The 18,265-nt window shown below is 41.5% G+C and overlaps 1 protein-coding gene across 1 annotated transcript in view; it reads left to right on the forward strand.

Moving 5' to 3' along the window:
• Positions 1-18,265, forward strand: part of RYR3 (ryanodine receptor 3) — a 455,720-nt gene that overhangs the window by 126,139 nt on the left and 311,316 nt on the right. Inside the window, exon 4 of the mRNA XM_045059588.1 lies at positions 830-937. Coding sequence (XP_044915523.1) covers positions 830-937 — 108 coding nt within the window. The remainder of the gene's footprint in view (positions 1-829; positions 938-18,265) is intronic.

Consider the following 18,265-nt stretch of genomic DNA (forward strand, 5'->3'; position numbering starts at 1 on the left):
TATCACTGGAGCACATAATAAATTAGAACGATTGTTGTAGGGGCCATCAGTTCTTTTAGTTCTGGACATTGCTTGTTCAGAATTATATTTATATAGCTCTTAATCCCCTCTAATGCCCCTTTTTATAGTGCAGCATCCAGGTTTTCTTCTTTCTTTTTCTTTTATTTAAGTTGAGAGAGAGAGAGAGCAGGGGAGGGGTGGAGAGAGAGAGAACCCCATGCAGGCTCTGCACTGCCAGCGCAGAGCCTGATGCAGGGCTAAAACCCACAAACTGTGGGACCATGACCCAAGATGAAACCAAGAGTCAGACACTCAACCAGCTGAGGCACCCAGGCACCCCAGTATCCAGGTTTTCTTAACAAGTAAATAGATTACCTATCGTATCACTACTGTCTAGAGCCACACTGTGGTGTGTCCACTGTCCTCTTACGAATTATTGTGAATGATATCTCAGTGGCCCTCTTCCTTTGGTCCTACTCAGGCATCAGTGTAGATCAGTATATCTTTACTTTGCCTTCTTCAGCAAGGCTGTATGTGTGTTCTTCTGTGTGTACTACCAGCCTCACTGAAGTTGCTCCTGGCATCTTGGTCACTGTTTCCTTGAGACTTAGACATTTTCTTCTCCTCATCCTTTAGAATTCAGCTTGAAACCCATCTTAACTTGAATAAGAGAAGGCTACCTTTTATATTCCTATTCATCCATCCACCCACCCACGCACCCACCCACCCGTCACTTTGATTCATAGGCTTTTTGCCCTTGAGATGTTATTGTGTGATTGGTCCCCTACTGATATGAGTAGGTATCCTCATTCTGGTTTTATTCCCACAGTTTGTTCCTCCAGATCTCTGCGTCTGCAATTTTGTGCTGGAACAGTCCCTCTCTGTGAGAGCTCTGCAGGAAATGCTTGCCAATACAGGTGAAAATGGCGGCGAAGGGGTGAGTACCTGATTTACATCCTAAATGGGGATTGGGACACACCGTAGCCCAAAAGTACATACTTCATTTCATTCCTCCAGTTTTGAACCGGGAAACCTTAGGACCTTGAGCTGATCCACATAAATCTTGCTGTGTTTGATTTCTTTTATTGACCACCCCTAATCCTGCTTCCTTTGGATTAACCAACGTCCACCAGAAAATGGAAGATATCACCATTTACGCTGCATACGCAGGCCATAGGACATTGAACCTACTCCTCTTTCCAAACCCATGATCCACCAGAAAATGTGAGAAGGGCGTTGAGATGGAGGGTGCTTGTTGGGCAGTTCTTTTTTCTTGGGAAAGTCTCATCAGAGGTTTATGACTGCCCCAATGAAGTATCCTGTAGAATTCATTCTTTGCCTTCCGGGACTCCACAGTTTCATTCATGATGAAAAAATATAGAGCTGTCTTGACTTTCTATTGTTATAAGAATGGTCCCTGACTATAAAACTGAGGGACTGTACTCCATAGCTCCCGTGTCAGAAGGTCTTTGACCACAGACTTCAGAATAATTTTGATTCTTTCCCAAATGACCCACATCCATTTGTATCTATTTATCATCGGGTATTTTAATTCTGTGGCCTGAATATCTCAAATACAAATATCTCTTTCCATCCCCCTCAGATATTGCACTAGATGACTATCCTGTCTTCCAGATTACACCAACAGCTTACTAACTGCTTTGATTTCTTTTATACTTAACCACACATGCACCCCCGTGCTGCCATTTTATTTCATTGAGCTATCCTAATGTTCTTTCCAAAATGCAGATCTAATCATTTTACTTCCCTGTTTTAAAACTCTTTGTCTTCCCATTATCTTGAGAAAAAGTCTAAATTCCTTAACTAGACAAAAAGGCTTTCTGGATTTGTCCACCCTGCTCACCTTTCCTGCCCTGTCCCTCACCACTTCCCCCCAGGCACTCAGTGTTCCAGCCATATTGAATTCCTTTCACTTCCTCTAACATAGCAGCACTCTTTTGCCTCTGATCCCGTGTGTCTGCCACCCCCTCCTGTTAGAACAGCTTCCTCCTCCTGTTTCTCTGCCCCTGTAAAATCTCTACTTTGCCTTCAAGGAACCAGTTTGAATATTATATCTATTGAGAAGCCTTTATTGACCTCAGAAGTCTGGGATGGGTGCCCTTGCTTGAGCAACAGGGAGTAAATAGTTCTTATTCTGTACTGTAACTGCAAGTCCAATTTTCTGCATCCTGTACTGGGGAGTAAACTGCATGTAGATAGGAACAATTTGTAGTACCTAGCACAGTTTATTCTCACTTGACTCAAATGAACTCATACATAATAAGGAATGTGTCATTTATGGTAAAAGAGATGATGATCATAGACTCAACAGAATCAGTATTTACATGTGGGTCATCTTCCAGCATTTAAAGTGATCTTACACAAGTCTTATCATCTCTTGGAGCCATAGTGTTGTCACCTATAAAATTAGAATGTTTAATTTGTTTCTTAGGGTCCTTAACACCAGTGTTTGTGATTCTTCACTCTTGTGGTTTAAAATAAGATGCTTTTGTCAGCCACCCGAGAATAGCTTTGTTTTGTACTGTAGAGCATTAACACAGGTGAGTTTTTGTTCTTTGGATGTTCACTGAAGTCTGTGTTCACTTCCCCCTCTCATTGACCTTAGTACCCATGCTTTCCTCCATAGACATATGCCCTTCAGCTCAGTGGAACAAATCAATTTTTAATTCCTCATTCTTTTTCCAAAACTAACAACTCATCATTTATAGACCTCTTTGGTGAGGAGGTGCTGGTTGATTTGGAATAGTACCACTTTGAGTTTCAACCAAGATCAGCTAGACTCTGCCTACTTATGGCCCAAGGATAGAAACTGGGAAGATGGATGCTATGTTAACTGGAGAATTATATCTCTTGGGCATTCTTTTATCCTGATTTGGTCAAAAAGTGTATTTGAAAGGACTCTTTCATTTAGCATGACAAAGTACATTCAGAAGTTCTGGTTGTAATCCTTCCTCTTTATTGCCGTGCAGTTATAGTCTTAACTTGGTCTGTCTTAAAGAAGCATACATAGCAATTCATTTTCCAAAGAGAATGTGAAGACTCTTGGTAACAGTGACTACTTCGTTTTGGAGCATACAAATAAGACCTACCTTAAAGACCAGCCATGTTGTAGGAGAAGTTTACTCAATATAATTATATATTTCAGAGGCCATCTTTAATTGACCATATTAAAAAACCAGTACATTAAATCTTACTGGGTGATTCATTCTCTTCGAAAACTTGAGTCCAAAATAAATGATACACAGTATTTATTACTAAATATTCATTGATCCCCATGTTGGGTCAGACTCTGAAATTTCCTGTGTGTCATGTCACCTTTTTGTGCTATTTTACCAAACAGAGAATATAATAGTTTTTTCTCATCTTGACACATTTATTATTATCCTCACCATCATCCTTGACTAGCAATTTTAGAGCTGGAAGGAAGGGACTTGAAAGGGGAGCTGGAGTACAGATAGATGGGAGATGGTACTCTTGAAATTATTAAGACGTTGTTATTATTGGTGGTTCTTTCAATTAGTCACCTGGATAACAGCTTCAGCTCAGCTACTGTATCCCTCTTGGAATGTTGTCACAATTCCATCTGGGCTCTTGATCTTTACCATGAGAAAGAGTATTTTTATATAACCTCTTGAGTCTGATTGTTTTGCTTTCCTGAAGTGATTTCTGTGCACATTTACTATTAGTACTTAATTTGATTTTAGATGATGATATTCAGCAGGGGAAAAAAAAAGAGAAAGAGGAGAGGAAAAAAAAAAAGGAAGTGAGTTAACATGACAGACCATAATGATTCTCTGGGAAGCCTGGGGATGCTTGAGTGGGATGACGCTTCCTTTGTATGCCAGTCCATTCTGTTTGGAAATAGGCATTTACTGCTTTTAAATAGATATTACTTTCACTAATGATCATGACTGCCACCAAATGGGATGCTTTGAAGAGTGTAATTTTTCCTTCTAGCCATAAATTGGTCCTTGTGTGGTGTGTCTGTTCACTGGTGTGCAGCAACTGAACATGTTTAAAAATGACTTTGGTTGTTTGTTTATTCACATGATGAGCGTACAGAAGTCTTTTTGCAAGGATTTATAATTCTGCAGCAATTCCCCTTGCTAATAAAGGAAACAAAGGTGTCCAGCTTTGTTTAACAATAGAGTTTGTTATTGAAGTGTCTGTAGCTATAGCAAGTAGCATGTGGGACCCAGCTTTATGTTGAAAAGGAGAATAAATGATGAGGATTTGGAGGCAGAGAATGTTTGGTGCCCCCAGAGTCCACCCTAGCGAAATTCATCTATGGGTCAATTTGACTGTGATTAAATCCTATCTGATTTTATTCGGGAGAAAATTACCAAGAGACACATGTTGGCCCTGTGGCCAATTAAATGACTGGAGTTTGAGATAGAATCCCTGCATACAAATATTAAAATGCTTTAACATTTTTGATTGATTGATTGGACCTACAGTATATGAACTACCCAGCACTTTCAGTAGGACATGGCACTAAAAGAGATGTTACGATCTCCCTCTGAGCCCTCAATCCCACCATCCCTCAGAAATTTGCAGTGAGAGCAAGTCAGTCTTTAGAATCAGGTAGATGTGTTTTCAGTCCAGGTGAGCTCCAGGTCAAATTACCTTACTTTCTGAATCTTCAGAATGCAACCTACCTCATAGTGTTGGGTGAAAAGTAAATGAGAGAAATCTCTACAAGGGCTGAAAATGTATATTGGTTTCTCTTCATCTCTGTTCCACTCCCTCCTTTCATATTTGGATGCCTCACAGGAAGGAGAGGGCTGTGCTACATAACCAGGTGCATAGAAGTTCCAAGTGGGTTGTTTTTTTTTTTTTTTCCAACGTGTATTTATTTCTGGGACAGAGAGAGACCGAGCATGAACGGGGGAGGGGCAGAGAGAGAGGGAGACACAGAATCGGAAACAGGCTCCAGGCTCTGAGCTGTCAGCACAGAGCCCGACACGGGGCTCGAACTCGGACCGCGAGATCATGACCTGAGCCGAAGTCGGCCGCTTAACCGACTGAGCCACCCAGGCGCCCCCCAAAAATTTTTAATGTTTATTTATTTTTGAGTGAGAGACAGAATGTGAGCAGGCAAGGGGCAGAGAGAGGAGACACAGAATCTGAAGCAGGCTCCAGGTTCTGAGCTGTCAGCACAGATCCCCATGTGGGGCTCAAACTCACAAACTGCGAGATCATGACCTGAGCTGAAGTCAGCTGCTTAAGAGACTGAGCCACCCAGGCACCCTTACACAGTCATTCTTTCAACCTTGATTGGGAAATGTGACCTGGAAAAATATTGCTTCTGCAAGAGGTTTTCTCACAGATAGCGTCACTGAGAGGTAGTCCTTGAATTTCCCATATTACTTATGTGATAGTCCCACTAACTCTGAAAGGAGCCTCAGGCTTCTTTCATTTGCCCCTGCCTTTAGAGTGGGACTACTACCCTCAACACAGCTGCTAGAGAAATGCACATGTGTGGTGTGTGACACAGTTGTTGGGTCCAAGGAGGATGAGCCTCGGCTGTCTCAGAATCTAGGGATTGTCTCCTGGTACCATATGCCCTTATAACCAGCAGTGAGATTTAATCTTACATTATGCTATCTTCATGTAAAGGTCATTAAAGTACATGTCATGAGATACTTACCTTGTGGTCAAGTTCAGAACATGCATCCATTTTATAAAGTCACAGAAAAGTGACAACATCATTTTCTAAGAATCTGCGAAAGATACCCGGGGATTGTTAGGTGATGAGCAAATAAATCAAAAAAGATGCTGATGAGAGGAGTTAGGAGCCCCTTGAGTAAAGTTTGAACTCAAGCTGTGCCCAGATTTAGAAATCTTGAACTCATCCAGAATGAAGAAGGCTAATAGGATCCTTACCCCTTTATTCCTGGGGCCATGAGTTCACACCATTTCTGTGTTATAGAAGGGAAGGGATACCCCGTCATCGAGATTTAGCCTCTCAGTCTGAGATTGTTGCCTTCCTTTCATACTTGTCAGAAAAGAGCCAGAATGAGAATGTATTTTGGTATATGTATGGAGAGGGAACAAGACGGAGGAACTATGTACCCAGTTCTAAATAAACCTCATCCCCATTGACCTTTCTTTAAAGACTACATTTTTTAAAAGAGAGAAATCATTTCACGAATCAAATCTAACAGGAGGCATTAATTGCACCTTTGCAATAGTGCGTAAGCTTTCCTTTGGACAAAAACTACAGTCACTTCTGCGTGTATTATCCGGTAAGTCGTAGGATCTGCCCTCATATGCCATAAAGTCAGGGTAGTGAGGATACACCAAAACAGCCCCATTAGGTATTCAAGTATGACCTTCCTTTGCACGATTTGGTAAAAGCCACTGCTTCAGGGTCCCCAGGGACCTCCTCGGTGCCCGCCCTCGGGACTCTGGCCCCACCCCCACCCCAGTGCCAGTGCCTGTCTGTCTGTTTCATCTTGGGAATGTTACCCCTGTCTACTGCCTCATTAGTGAGAACAGGATGCCACGGTATTACATTTTTACTTGGCTTGCCTCTGCTTTTTCTTTGGAAGTGAAGAAAAAAGAACATTCTGATTTTGGATGCTTCCCTTTCTATTTTCCCTTACAGCTGGTTGTCCATACCTTCTACAAAAATAATATTTTTGTATTTAAAAACATAACTACCTCTACTGGGCAGAATAATGCTTACATGCAAAAGCCCGGGGGAGGTTATATGTCAAAACTACTCTTTCAACTCTTAAAAACTGAGAACAAACTGAGGGTTGATGGGGGGTGGGAGGGAAGGGAGGGTGGGTGATGGGTATCGAGGAGGGCACCTTTTGGGATGAGCACTGGGTGTTGTATGGAAACCAATTTGACAATAAACTTCATATATTGAAAAAAAAAAAAAAACTACTCTTTCAAATCTGTCCAGCGTTAGAGTTCATTCAGATTTGCTCCCTAGAGGCAGCCTGTTTAGGGGAGGAACCTGGGAGGCAGGAAGTTTAGGCACCATCCTGGCTCTGCTAACCAACCGGAAGTCTGACTATGGTAAATCTCCTACCTCCTCTGGGCTTTGGTTTCACCAGCTCCTACTGCTTGACACCACCTGGATGCAAGAGACCTGTCCCCTGCCTACGGAGGTTGCCCTGCACCAAGGAAAAGCGTTGCCACTCACTTCATCTGGAGTGTCCTAGTGACTATATATAGCCCATCACTGATGAGCTGTGGAAATATTAGCCTGTTTGTGTTAGCCACTGCTTTTGAGACCCGGCTCCCATAATTTTAGGTAGATTTGAATCCATGTGCTCATTCTCTTTCTACCTTCATGTGAACAAAGGATGTTCGAAACTCCGCCTAAGACAGCACCCCTAAAGCATAAAGTGATGACTCTATAATTTTAATCTTTTTTTTTTGCATCTCCTATAAATTTTCTTTTAGATGGATATGGGATGTAGTCTGTAGTTTTGACACAATGTCTTTCTTCAAGGAGCCAGATGCTATTTTCAGAAATTAAATAATAATGAGAGGCCTTCAAACTAAGGTTTTGAATATGTTTTTTCACAGACCAAATTGTCATGAAACGTATATCACCGTTCTTCTTTTCTCCTCTTCTTACAATTCTCTCACATGTTACGCTATGATTTTAGGATTTTATGCTAATATAATGGATTTTAATGCTTCTCTGATAAGCTGATGGTTATGAAAATGTATGCAGACAACTCATAATTCATTTTTGAACTGGCCTTTTGATAACATGGTATCCAGTTAAAATATGCCATCTACAAGACCTTAGTTGATGGCAAGAAAGTACCTCTTTGGTTTTTTTTTTTTTTAATTTTTTTTTTTCAACGTTTATTTATTTTTGGGACAGAGAGAGAGCATGAACGGGGAAGGGGCAGAGAGAGAGGGAGACACAGAATCGGAAACAGGCTCCAGGCTCTGAGCAGTCAGCCCAGAGCCCGACGCGGGGCTCGAACTCACGGACCGCAAGATCGTGACCTGGCTGAAGTCGGACGCTTAACCGACTGCGCCACCCAGGCGCCCCAGTACCTCTTTGGTTTTAAAAGAAAGTCCAAATGCTTGTTTGCAGTATTTCAAAGAAAAAGAAGTTTGAAATTTGTCTGATGTGGGTACTGACCCTTTTGTTTGGGTGGATTTTCTCTTTTTTTCTTTTAACATTCATTTGTGAGAGATGGAGACGGAGCATGAGCAGGGGAGGGGCAGAGAGAGAGGGGGAAACAGACTCTGAAGCAGGCTCCAAGCTCTGAGCTGTGGGCACAGAGCCCAACACAGGGCTTGAACCCACAGACCATGAGATCATCACCTGAGCTGAAGTCGTATGCTTAACTGACTGAGCCACCCAGGTGCCCCTGGATTTTCTTATATAAATGTAATTATGAAAAAGTGCTGCCCACAAAGTTTGGCTGTAGCATGCTGCTTGCTAGTTTCTTGAAGACATCAGCACTGTACCAGGGGGAAGAAGTGAACACAAACTTCAACATCTGATGCCACTGCTTAACTTCTAGCTCAAATAACCACATACTCACTAGGCGGGAAATCCACTCCCTTTATTCTCACTGGTTTTTTTTTTTTTTCTTTTTCCTACAGTAAACATCTGTTGACTCCTCAAATTGCTTGAAAGCTTTTGCAAGAATTTCATACACTAAAACATCCATTTACTGTTTTGTTTTTGATTTTGCTAGCTCAGTGACCTATTGGAATGGGTATGTTATTCACTCCTTTAAATTTTTTTTTTAACGTTTATTTTTGAGACAGAGACAGAGCATGAACGGGGGAGGGGCAGAGAGAGAGGGAGACACAGAATCGGAAACAGGCTCCAGGCTCTGAGCTGTCAGCACAGAGCCTGACGCGGGGCTCGAACTCACGGACCGGACCGTGAGATCGTGACCTGAGCTGAAGTCGGACGCTTAACCGACTGAGCCACCCAGGCGCCCCTTCACTCCTTTAATATACATGTACTTTGCAGTCAAATGCTCTACCACTGAGCTATACCCCCCTAATATACATGTACTTTGAATGGACAACCGACGCCAGCTTATTTGTAATGAACTGAGCTTCTCACGTGTGAGTGTTCAGAGCAATTTCCATTATTTGTGCCTCTGCAATTAAAACCAACCAACAAACAAAAAAAAACCACCCTGTGCGCCACACACTTCAATCTTGTGGAACTAGACGTGGCTGCATACTTAAAAATTAATTGTCAAGCAGCTTGTTAAACTGCCACTCTGCAATTAGGAGAATGGGTCGCCTGCGGAGTCATTTTCCTCCTTTAAGACGTTGAAAAGTTTTCCAAGTCTCCTTTTTTATTCTGCGTGTGGTCTGGATGGCCTGTGGCCATAGGCTTGAACTTGATGAAGTGACAGAAGTGTGCAGCCTTACCTCAATGCCAGCTTCTCGATGCTTCCACTCTCTTCTGGTGCCATGATGCGATTCCAGTTCTGCTTTTCCGTAGGGCTGGAATTCATCGTAAAAATGGAAAAAGCTAGTTGAATGGTCTCTCCCTTTTTCATCCAGTCCCCAAAAGGAACCAGCGGAAGAATGAAATGTTAATTTCAACAATTAGGAACAACCATTAAGGTTAACTAGCTTTTTACGTTTCTTCATATCCTGAATAGAAGCATTTTCAAGTGAAAGAACCCATAGAATGAATTTTTAAAGTTCCAGAGGATCAAATCCTCCTCCTCTTTCCCGAATATAGTGCTTCAGCTTTAGTGGGATTGCCTTTTCTTGGGGGAAATGTTTTCACTCTGAGTCGGGTGCCTCATATTTAAAATCGATATGGCTGTGCGATTCTGGTGGCGTTTTTGCAAATGTGATAACATTCAGCCTTGCTAATGTCACACAAACCCTGGAGTTCTTGCCATTCTTGCTGTTGATTTTGACGCTCTGTTAGTCTAGTCTTGTCGTAATGACCTCAGTCATCTTAGAAAGCTTGAGCTTTTTCTCCATGGCTGAACCAAAGGTCATTTCTCGTGCCGTGTTGTGTTTTCTTACATTTTAATTTGCAATAAAAAGTTAAACATTTTTATTAAAGTTTCTTAGAGGAGTGAGGAGGGATTGGGGCAGCTAAGCTTTCTCTAGCCCATACTGTTAAGTGTATAGTTGCATTCTCGTTGGGGGGTGTTGATGAAAGATTTTGTTGAAGGTTTTAAAAAATAACTGTTTAGTTGGGGGGCAGGGGTAGAGATGGGTTGTAAAAATGGATTTCAGCTGCATTTTTAGAAACGTGTTTTAATTCTAAATGACATTTGATTTGGGGCGCCTGGGTGGCTCAGTCAGTTGAGCGTCCGACTTCGGCTCAGGTCATTATCTCGCCGTTCGTGAGTTCGAGCCCTGCGTCGGGCTCTTGCTGACATCTCAGAGCCTGGAGCCTGCTTCAGATTCTGTGTCCCCCTTTCTCTCTGCCCCACCCCTGCTTGTGCTGTCTTTCAAAATGAATAAACATAAAAAAAAATTTTTTTAATGATATTTAAATTTAGGGGAAATGTTTTGGGTTAAAACCCTTGCTTACCTCTTAAAAATGAAGCACATTTGAAATTCAAGAAATCCTGGGAGAATAGAAACCTCTCAGTTTATTTATTAGACTTTTCCTTTGATCGTGTAATTTACTTTTTAACAGCTACCAGCGTTTAAATTATATATTTGTAGGGGGAACCGAATGAACTAGAAAAGCCTCCAGCTTATTTCCCTTTCATGAAAGTTTAATGAAAGCACCTATGTAGATACTCTGGTGAAGAAAAATTGTCTTGGTTCCAGAGATCTCAACTGGCATTCCAGTCCTCAGTGGAGTAAAAAACCCTGTTGCTAGCACCCCCACCCTACCATTACAACGGTGTGGTTTTAGAATGGAAGAACCTGGCATTTTGATCGAGTGGAATCGATGGAAAGCAAGAATAAGAACTACAAGATGTAGGGGGCCCTTGGGATAAAAAGGCCCCTGCTCTGCAGAGGGCAGGAATGGCAGGATGCTTCTGGTTTTGCTGGTGTTTCCTGTGCCAATACCCAGGCTGGTGGGAGAGGGAAAAGTGCCCAGCCAGCACAGGCTGGGAGTTCTGGCCTGTGTACTGCCTCTCTCTGCTGGTGCTCTGTCCATCTGTCAGCAAAATGTGGCCTCGAAGCTACATGAGTGGCTCTTTAAAAAAAAAAAAAAAGTTTATTAATTTATTTTGAGAGGGATGGGGAGAGGGAAGGGTGGAGAGAGATAATCCCAAGCAGGCTCTGCGCTGTCAGTGCTGAGCCCTACCCAGGGCTCGATTCGGGAGATCACAATGAGCCAAAATCAAGAGTAGACACTTTATTGACTGATTCACCCCAGGCACCCGCCCCTTCAGTAGTGGCTCTTAAACATCATAGGGCACTGTGCGGGGACCCATGCCTGCCTAAGAATAATGATTTGCAAGTCAGCAAGAAAACAATGTAGGGATTGTCTCATTAAGGTTACTTTATGAATGGAAAAGTCTACCTTTTTATTTTCTGTGATTATGTCTTTGTGATGATGGTTATCAAGTGGGTTTATTTATTGATTTGTTGACTCATCGATTCATTCATTTGGTTGAAATTATAGTGATCATGTAGGTGATAGCTTTCTTCTTTAAAAAAAAAAAAAATGCCCTTACTGGGCAAAATGTAAAACTGGCCACTATGTTTATTATCACTTTTGCTCCTGATGTTGAAATCATAGCAGCTTTTGAACTTTTTTAACCCATAAGACCTCTTCTTAAGAACTCCAGGTTCTAAGTAGTTTTACTCAAACACCAGACACCTGTTTTGGCTTGAAAGCTCTTGGCTTTACAAAACTTCTCTTCTGATGAAACCCAGAGGGTTGGTGCCCTTGCTGGTTGTAGTTCTCTTTCTTGGTGGATAGATAACTCCAGGTCTCACCTCTGTTGCGAGGGGGTGGGGGAGGGATTTTCTGAGTTTCTAGACACTGGTTATGTGCATCCTTTGTGTTTGTTATGGAGAGAAAGGTGGAAGAGGCGGGTTAATAGGAGTGGCCTGCTCCCTTGTCATTAATGATGTGCGGCTGGAGGCTGGGTTCTCTGCCCCCATTTTTCTGCTGCTTATCTACTATGATGAGGTGGAGGGTGGCAGGCAGGAGAATGGAGACGTTGTTCTAAAGAATGAATTAAGGGCCATTCCCATGTCCGTGTGGCCAGCACCCAACAGGTTTTTGCTGAAGAACTGCCTTTGGGAGTTGGCATGAGAAGGTGCTTCCTCTGCCTTCTTCCCCTGAGTCCTGCTGTCGGGGTGGTCTGGGACCAATGATGGGAACTCATGGCAGGACTGTTCCTGAAAATACCTGTTTCCATGGCTCTTGGTGAGATTTTAGAAAGCTAAGTTGAATGCAGTACTTTAAAAAAAAACTTCTGTGTACATATTTAAATAGTTTATTTTTTTTTTAAGTTTATGACTTGGTATTAGGAATTTGTGATTTATTGTTGGGGTCCAGAAATCTTCAAATTTTATCTTACCAATGGGTACAGGTACTGAAGTGTAATTACTGATGCACCTTTAATCAAGCTGAGAACTCGGTGGCACTGACTCTCTCAAAGTTAACATAGCACTCTATACTTGCCATTCTTGCCCAGTGACAGAGGGGAGAGAAGCAGGTATTTTGCCCCAGTAGTCTATAAAACTGTCTTCCCATGATATGACCCTGGCAACTTTATGACCTGCCCTCATGGGGTTTTCCCATAGCAGCTTGGGAAAGGGACATTGTTGCAAACCCTTATCCAGTTTTAGGATTCGTACAAATTTGGGAAATGATGACCTGGCATGGTATACTATCTCAATACTCCTATTCTTTCTCTCAGCCTTGCAATGGATCCAGTCGCATGTTTCTAGAAATTTCTAATAATAGTGAGAATGGAGGGTGAATACTTAGCAAGATGCATTTCAGAATCTCTTGCTCTCCTCCAAGCTGCAAATTTTGTGGTGGTGTTGATTGCCTGTTCTACTCCTACACCCCACCCAGGCAGGCCTGGCCCCCAGGGTGATGCAAAGGGCCTGGGGGCAAGTCTCAGTAGGAGGAGCCACACTTCTCTGACCTCAGGCGATTGACCTGGGTCACCAGGAGGATGAACAACTGCTGTTTCCCTGTTTATTACTCCTTGCTGGCAGCCACTTGGATGTATGGAGGGTAAAGAGAGATCTACAAATCCATGATTTTTGTCGAAGTTGGTAGGAGAAACAGTAGGATGGCAGTATTTCCAAGCCCTCTTAAGAAGGCAGTCTCAGGTTGACCTGTTGATAATGAACTTCATTTCCTAGTCTTATAACCCCAATCTTTACCTATGGCTCAGATCCCTCATAAACTCCTTGCTATATCTCTCGCAAGTGGTGCTACCTAGGCCATGGTTGCCTCACCTCTAACATTATTTACTTCATTTGTAATTTTTTATTAGACTTTTTTAGATTGAGCTGTTCCTGTGGCAACCAGGAATGGTAAGTTCACTCTGCTGAATCCTGGTTCTGAGAGGTCCAGTTCCAACTGATTACTCCTTTCACCTAATTTTTTGTGCTCACAGGAATGCAAAATACTCCTCAGCCCTGCTGGTCCCTGTCCCTCAGCACTCATGGACGTGTACACTTCTAGAAATATATATTAACTTAATTTTAATTCTGTTAATGAACCTTGGGATTTTTCTTTTTGCTGACATCACTCAGCATTTCCCCAACTTGCACTGGTCTTTCCAAACTTATCCTCTGTATGAGAAGAATCTATTTGTATCTGCCCTTCTTGATTTATTTTCCCCTGTAGTAATGTACTAAAATGTAATTCCAACAGAAGAAAAACAGACTTTATTTTCATTTCTTGTATTAAATTTTTCCAGTCTCTTCTTTTGGAGAGTGATATCGCAGTTGCAGTGTCCTGAGAAATGTGCCAAAGTAATCAAGACCTTTCCATCCTTGACATTTACCTATGTTTCATCCAATAAGAGCTACTTTTAATTTATCTTCAGGTTCTAGCACAAACACAGGTATATCCAGCCCCAAATAATCCAGTTTTTATCAAACGTGCATGTGTCTATCCCTCCAAGAGATTTTTTTTTTAATTTTTTTTTTCAACGTTTATTTATTTTTGGGACAGAGAGAGACAGAGCATGAACGGGGGAGGGGCAGAGAGAGAGGGAGACACAGAATCGGAAACAGGCTCCAGGCTCTGAGCCATCAGCCCAGAGCCTGACGCGGGGCTCGAACTCATGGACCGCGAGATCGTGACCTGGCTGAAGTCAGACGCTTAACTGACTGCGCCACCCAGGCGCCCCATATCCCTCCAAGAGATTTAAGTGTTTATAAGATCTACTCTAAATGTAGTCACTTGATCTGGGAAAGGAGTCTTGGGCTGAATCCACCTTTTCCTCACACATCCCCTGCCCATCCAGAGCAGGGACAGGCTGAGATGACACCCTACCCCCAGTGTCCCCAACCTCCCTGATGCTAGGGCCACCCGGCTCCTGAAAGTCCAGTTTATAGTCCATGAGACCTTGCACAGCATTGTGTCCCAGATGGAGCCCCTACAGTTTTTCAGAATGGATTTTTTTTAAAGGTAATCAATCGCCATGGTAGTTCATCAGTAAGGGCCAGCGGGGGTCACCATGTTAACAAATCAGTGGCAAGGGCCAAACACGTTATCCAGAGTTCTCCTACCAACTAAACAGTCTTTCTAATTTGTGTCCTTGTTTTATAATCTAGTCATTGAAAAATAACATCAATATAGGACTATCATAATTTGAACTGAGAAGACTTGAAGACCGTTGGAAACTCAACTGTACATTACAGTGACCTTTCCTCACAATGTATCATGGCTGTCCTTGTTTTAGTATCATCTTATTTTCCACGTCTCTCTCCAAATACCCTGCATATTCCAAAATACAGTCGTCATTTTCTCTGTGATGACCAGATCCCTTCTGCTTGGTCAGAGGGCGCACACGTTAGCCTTTTGAATATTACAGCTGATGTTTTTGAGAACATCCTTGCTCCCACATGGCAACAAGGCGGCCCAGACCCATCTTAATTCTTTTGTCACACACATGAATTTGGACAACTGTGGTTCTATTTCATGGGGAATAAATCAGAGACCAAACTCTGGTGTTGGGGAGGCATACTTCATAGCCTCTGCCGTGGCTGCTGGAGGAGATATTAGCGTGATACCAAAAGAGAGATTACTTCAAGCATCTCAGTGGTACTTCCTGTTTTTGAAGACCATAAGGGTCACAATGGTATCTCCTATGTAATTGCAGCCTCTCAATTTTTCCTGCCTTACGTGAGCTCTTATTAAACTGGTATTTTTCCCCTTTAAGGTAACAGATTTTCTATCGCCTGTACCTATATTGACTGCACTGTGCTTTCTATATTTAAAAAACACTGACGGAGTACCTACTATATTCCTTTTCTGTCTTCTGGTTTCATGGCATTGTTGTCTAGGATATTAAGGAAGAACTTCCTTGATTCTTCAAGCTGCAGAAACAGTTATAGATGCATATTGATTAACAGGCAGGGAGAGGTCACCAGGAATCTTTATAGCTGCCTTGGTTCAAGGCAGTCAATCTGTCTCTCAGACTCTGCCTCTCACTTTGGACTTGACTTTCTTAGATAACCTGTTTGCTTCTTCTGATTTCTGAGGAACATTAGCTACAGTCTCTCCCAGTCTGTAAGATGTAAGAGTAAGAAGCAGAGATCAGCTGCAATATTCTTTTTCTTTTAAGTTTTATTGAGATAAAATGGGCATACAACACTGTGTAAGTTTAAGGTATACAGCATAATGGCTTGACATACATATATTGTGACATTATTACCATGGTAGATTTAGTTAATATCTACTGTCTCATATAAATTAAAAATTGTTGTTTCCTTGTGATGAAAGCTTTTAGGATTTACTCTCACAGCAACTTTCAAATATGCCATATAGCAGGATTACCTATAGTCATGATATTACACATTACATCCTCAATACTGACTTATCTACTAACTGAAGTTGGTCCCTTTTGACCACTTTACCTAATTCCCCGTTCCCCAACCCCCACTCTGGTAACCATAAATCTCATCTCTTTTTCTAGGAGTTTGCGTCTTGTTAGATTCCATTATATAGTTTTGTCTTTCTCTGTTTTATTTCACTTAGCATAATGCTCTCAGGGTCCATCTATGTTGTCACAAATGGCAGGATTTTCCTTCATTTTGTGACTGAATAGTATTCCATTGTATATAGACACCACAACTTTTTTAACTGTCAGTGGGCACTTAGGTTGTTTTTATGTCTTGACTGTTATAAATAACATTGCAGTGAACATGGCAGTGCAGGTAACTCTTCAACATAGTAATTTCATTTATTTTGGATAGATACCCTGATATGGCACTAATGGATCATATGGTCGTTCTATTTTAAATTTTTGGGGGAACCTCCATGCTGTTTTCCACTGTGATTGCACTAATTTGCATTCCTACCAACAGTACATGCAGGGTACTGATTTTCTCTGCCTCCTCACCAACATTTGATCTTTTTTGGGGGGTGCGCAGGGCGTACGGGGAGATGATAGACATTCCAACAGGTGTAAGATGACATCTTATTGCGGTTTTGATTTTCATTTCCTTGATGACGAATGATGTTGAACACCTTTCCATGTATCTCTTGGCCATTTTCATCTCTTCTTTGGAAAGATACCTGGGTCCCTTGCTTATTTTTAGTTGGATTATTTAGGGTTTTCTGCTACTGAGTTTGAGTTCCTTATTCATTTTGGACATTAACTCCGTATCAGATGCATGAGTTGTTAGTATTTTCTCCCATTCTGTAGGTTGCCTTTTCACTTTGTTGGTTATTTTGCTGTGCAATTTTTTAACTTGATGTCGTCCTGCCTATTTTTTCATTTTGTTGTGTGTGTTTTAGGTGTCCTATCAAAAAAAAAGTCATTGACAAGATCTATATCAAGGAGCTTTTCTCTGTTTTCTTCTAGGAGTTGTATGGTTTCAGGTCTTACAGTTAAGTCTTTAATCCATCTCAAGTTAATTTTTGTGAGTGGTTTAAGATAGGGGTCTAGTTCTGTTCTTTTACATTTAAATATCCAATTTTTCCAGCATCATTTATTGAACAGACTGTGTTTTCTCCATCAAGTATTCTTGGCTCCCTTGACAAATATTAGTTGACTGTATATGCGTAGGTTTGTTTTTGAGCTCTCCATTCTGTTCCACTGGTTTATGTATTTGTTTTTATGCCAGTACTATACTGTTGTGATTACTTTATCTTTATAATAAAGCTTGAAATCATGAAGTGTGTTGCCTACTGCTTTGTTTTTCTCTCCCAGTATTGCTTTAGCTATTTGGGGTCTTTTGTGGGTCTATATAAATTTTAAGTTGTTTTTTCTACTTTTGTGAAAAATGTCATTGGAACCTCAGTAGAGATTTCATTGAATCTATAGATGACTTTGGGTAGTGTAGACATTTTAACATGGATTATTCCAACCCATGAATACAGGGTATCATCTTTACATCTGGTTTGTGTCTTTTTTGGTTTCTTTCATCAATGTCATATGCTTCTCAGTGTAAGTAACTTTCACCTCCTTGGTTAAACGTAACCCTAAATATTTTATTGTTTTTGATGCTATTGAAAATGAGATCTTTTTATTTTTTTTCTTTATTTTCTTTATTTTTTGTTGCTTGTTATGTTATTTTGAGTACCAAGTCAGCACATTAGGGTAACTACCAAACCCACTGGGAAATGATTGATTGATGGATTTTTCTCCAGCCATCAAAGGAGGCAAAGGTCAGCACAACTGAAGTTGGAGTTTTATTTTTTGGTTATATTTTTCAAATTGTGAACCATATTCCATGTTTCTGAGCTGCTCCCCTCCTCTGACAAATGGCTGCTGCTAATTTTAATATCTCTTCTTTCCCTTGCCCATAGAGTTTCTCTTGCAGCTCAAGGGAAGTTGGGTTTTACTTGTCAGTCTTCGTAGGTTATCCTTCCAGTGTCAGTGTGATGAATTTACTCTCTGCACAATAGGGAGAAAAATAGATCCAGTGGTGCTTGTGCCATCCAATTCCTAGCTTTCATTCACAGATCAGCAGAGAAGACTTCTTTTTGTTCTCGTTGACAGAGAGCTACTTGGGGGCAGGAACACTTAGACCTCTGAAAAGCGGGCTTTTGAAAGCAGCCATGTGAATAGTACTGCTCAAGTGTTACATGAGTCAGAACACCTCGAAGAGACATTAACCTTGCAGACGCAGAAAAGTGGCATGTTGTAAA

This window comes from Felis catus, chromosome B3 (assembly GCF_018350175.1).
Source record: "Felis catus isolate Fca126 chromosome B3, F.catus_Fca126_mat1.0, whole genome shotgun sequence".
Lineage (NCBI taxonomy): Eukaryota > Metazoa > Chordata > Mammalia > Carnivora > Felidae > Felis > Felis catus.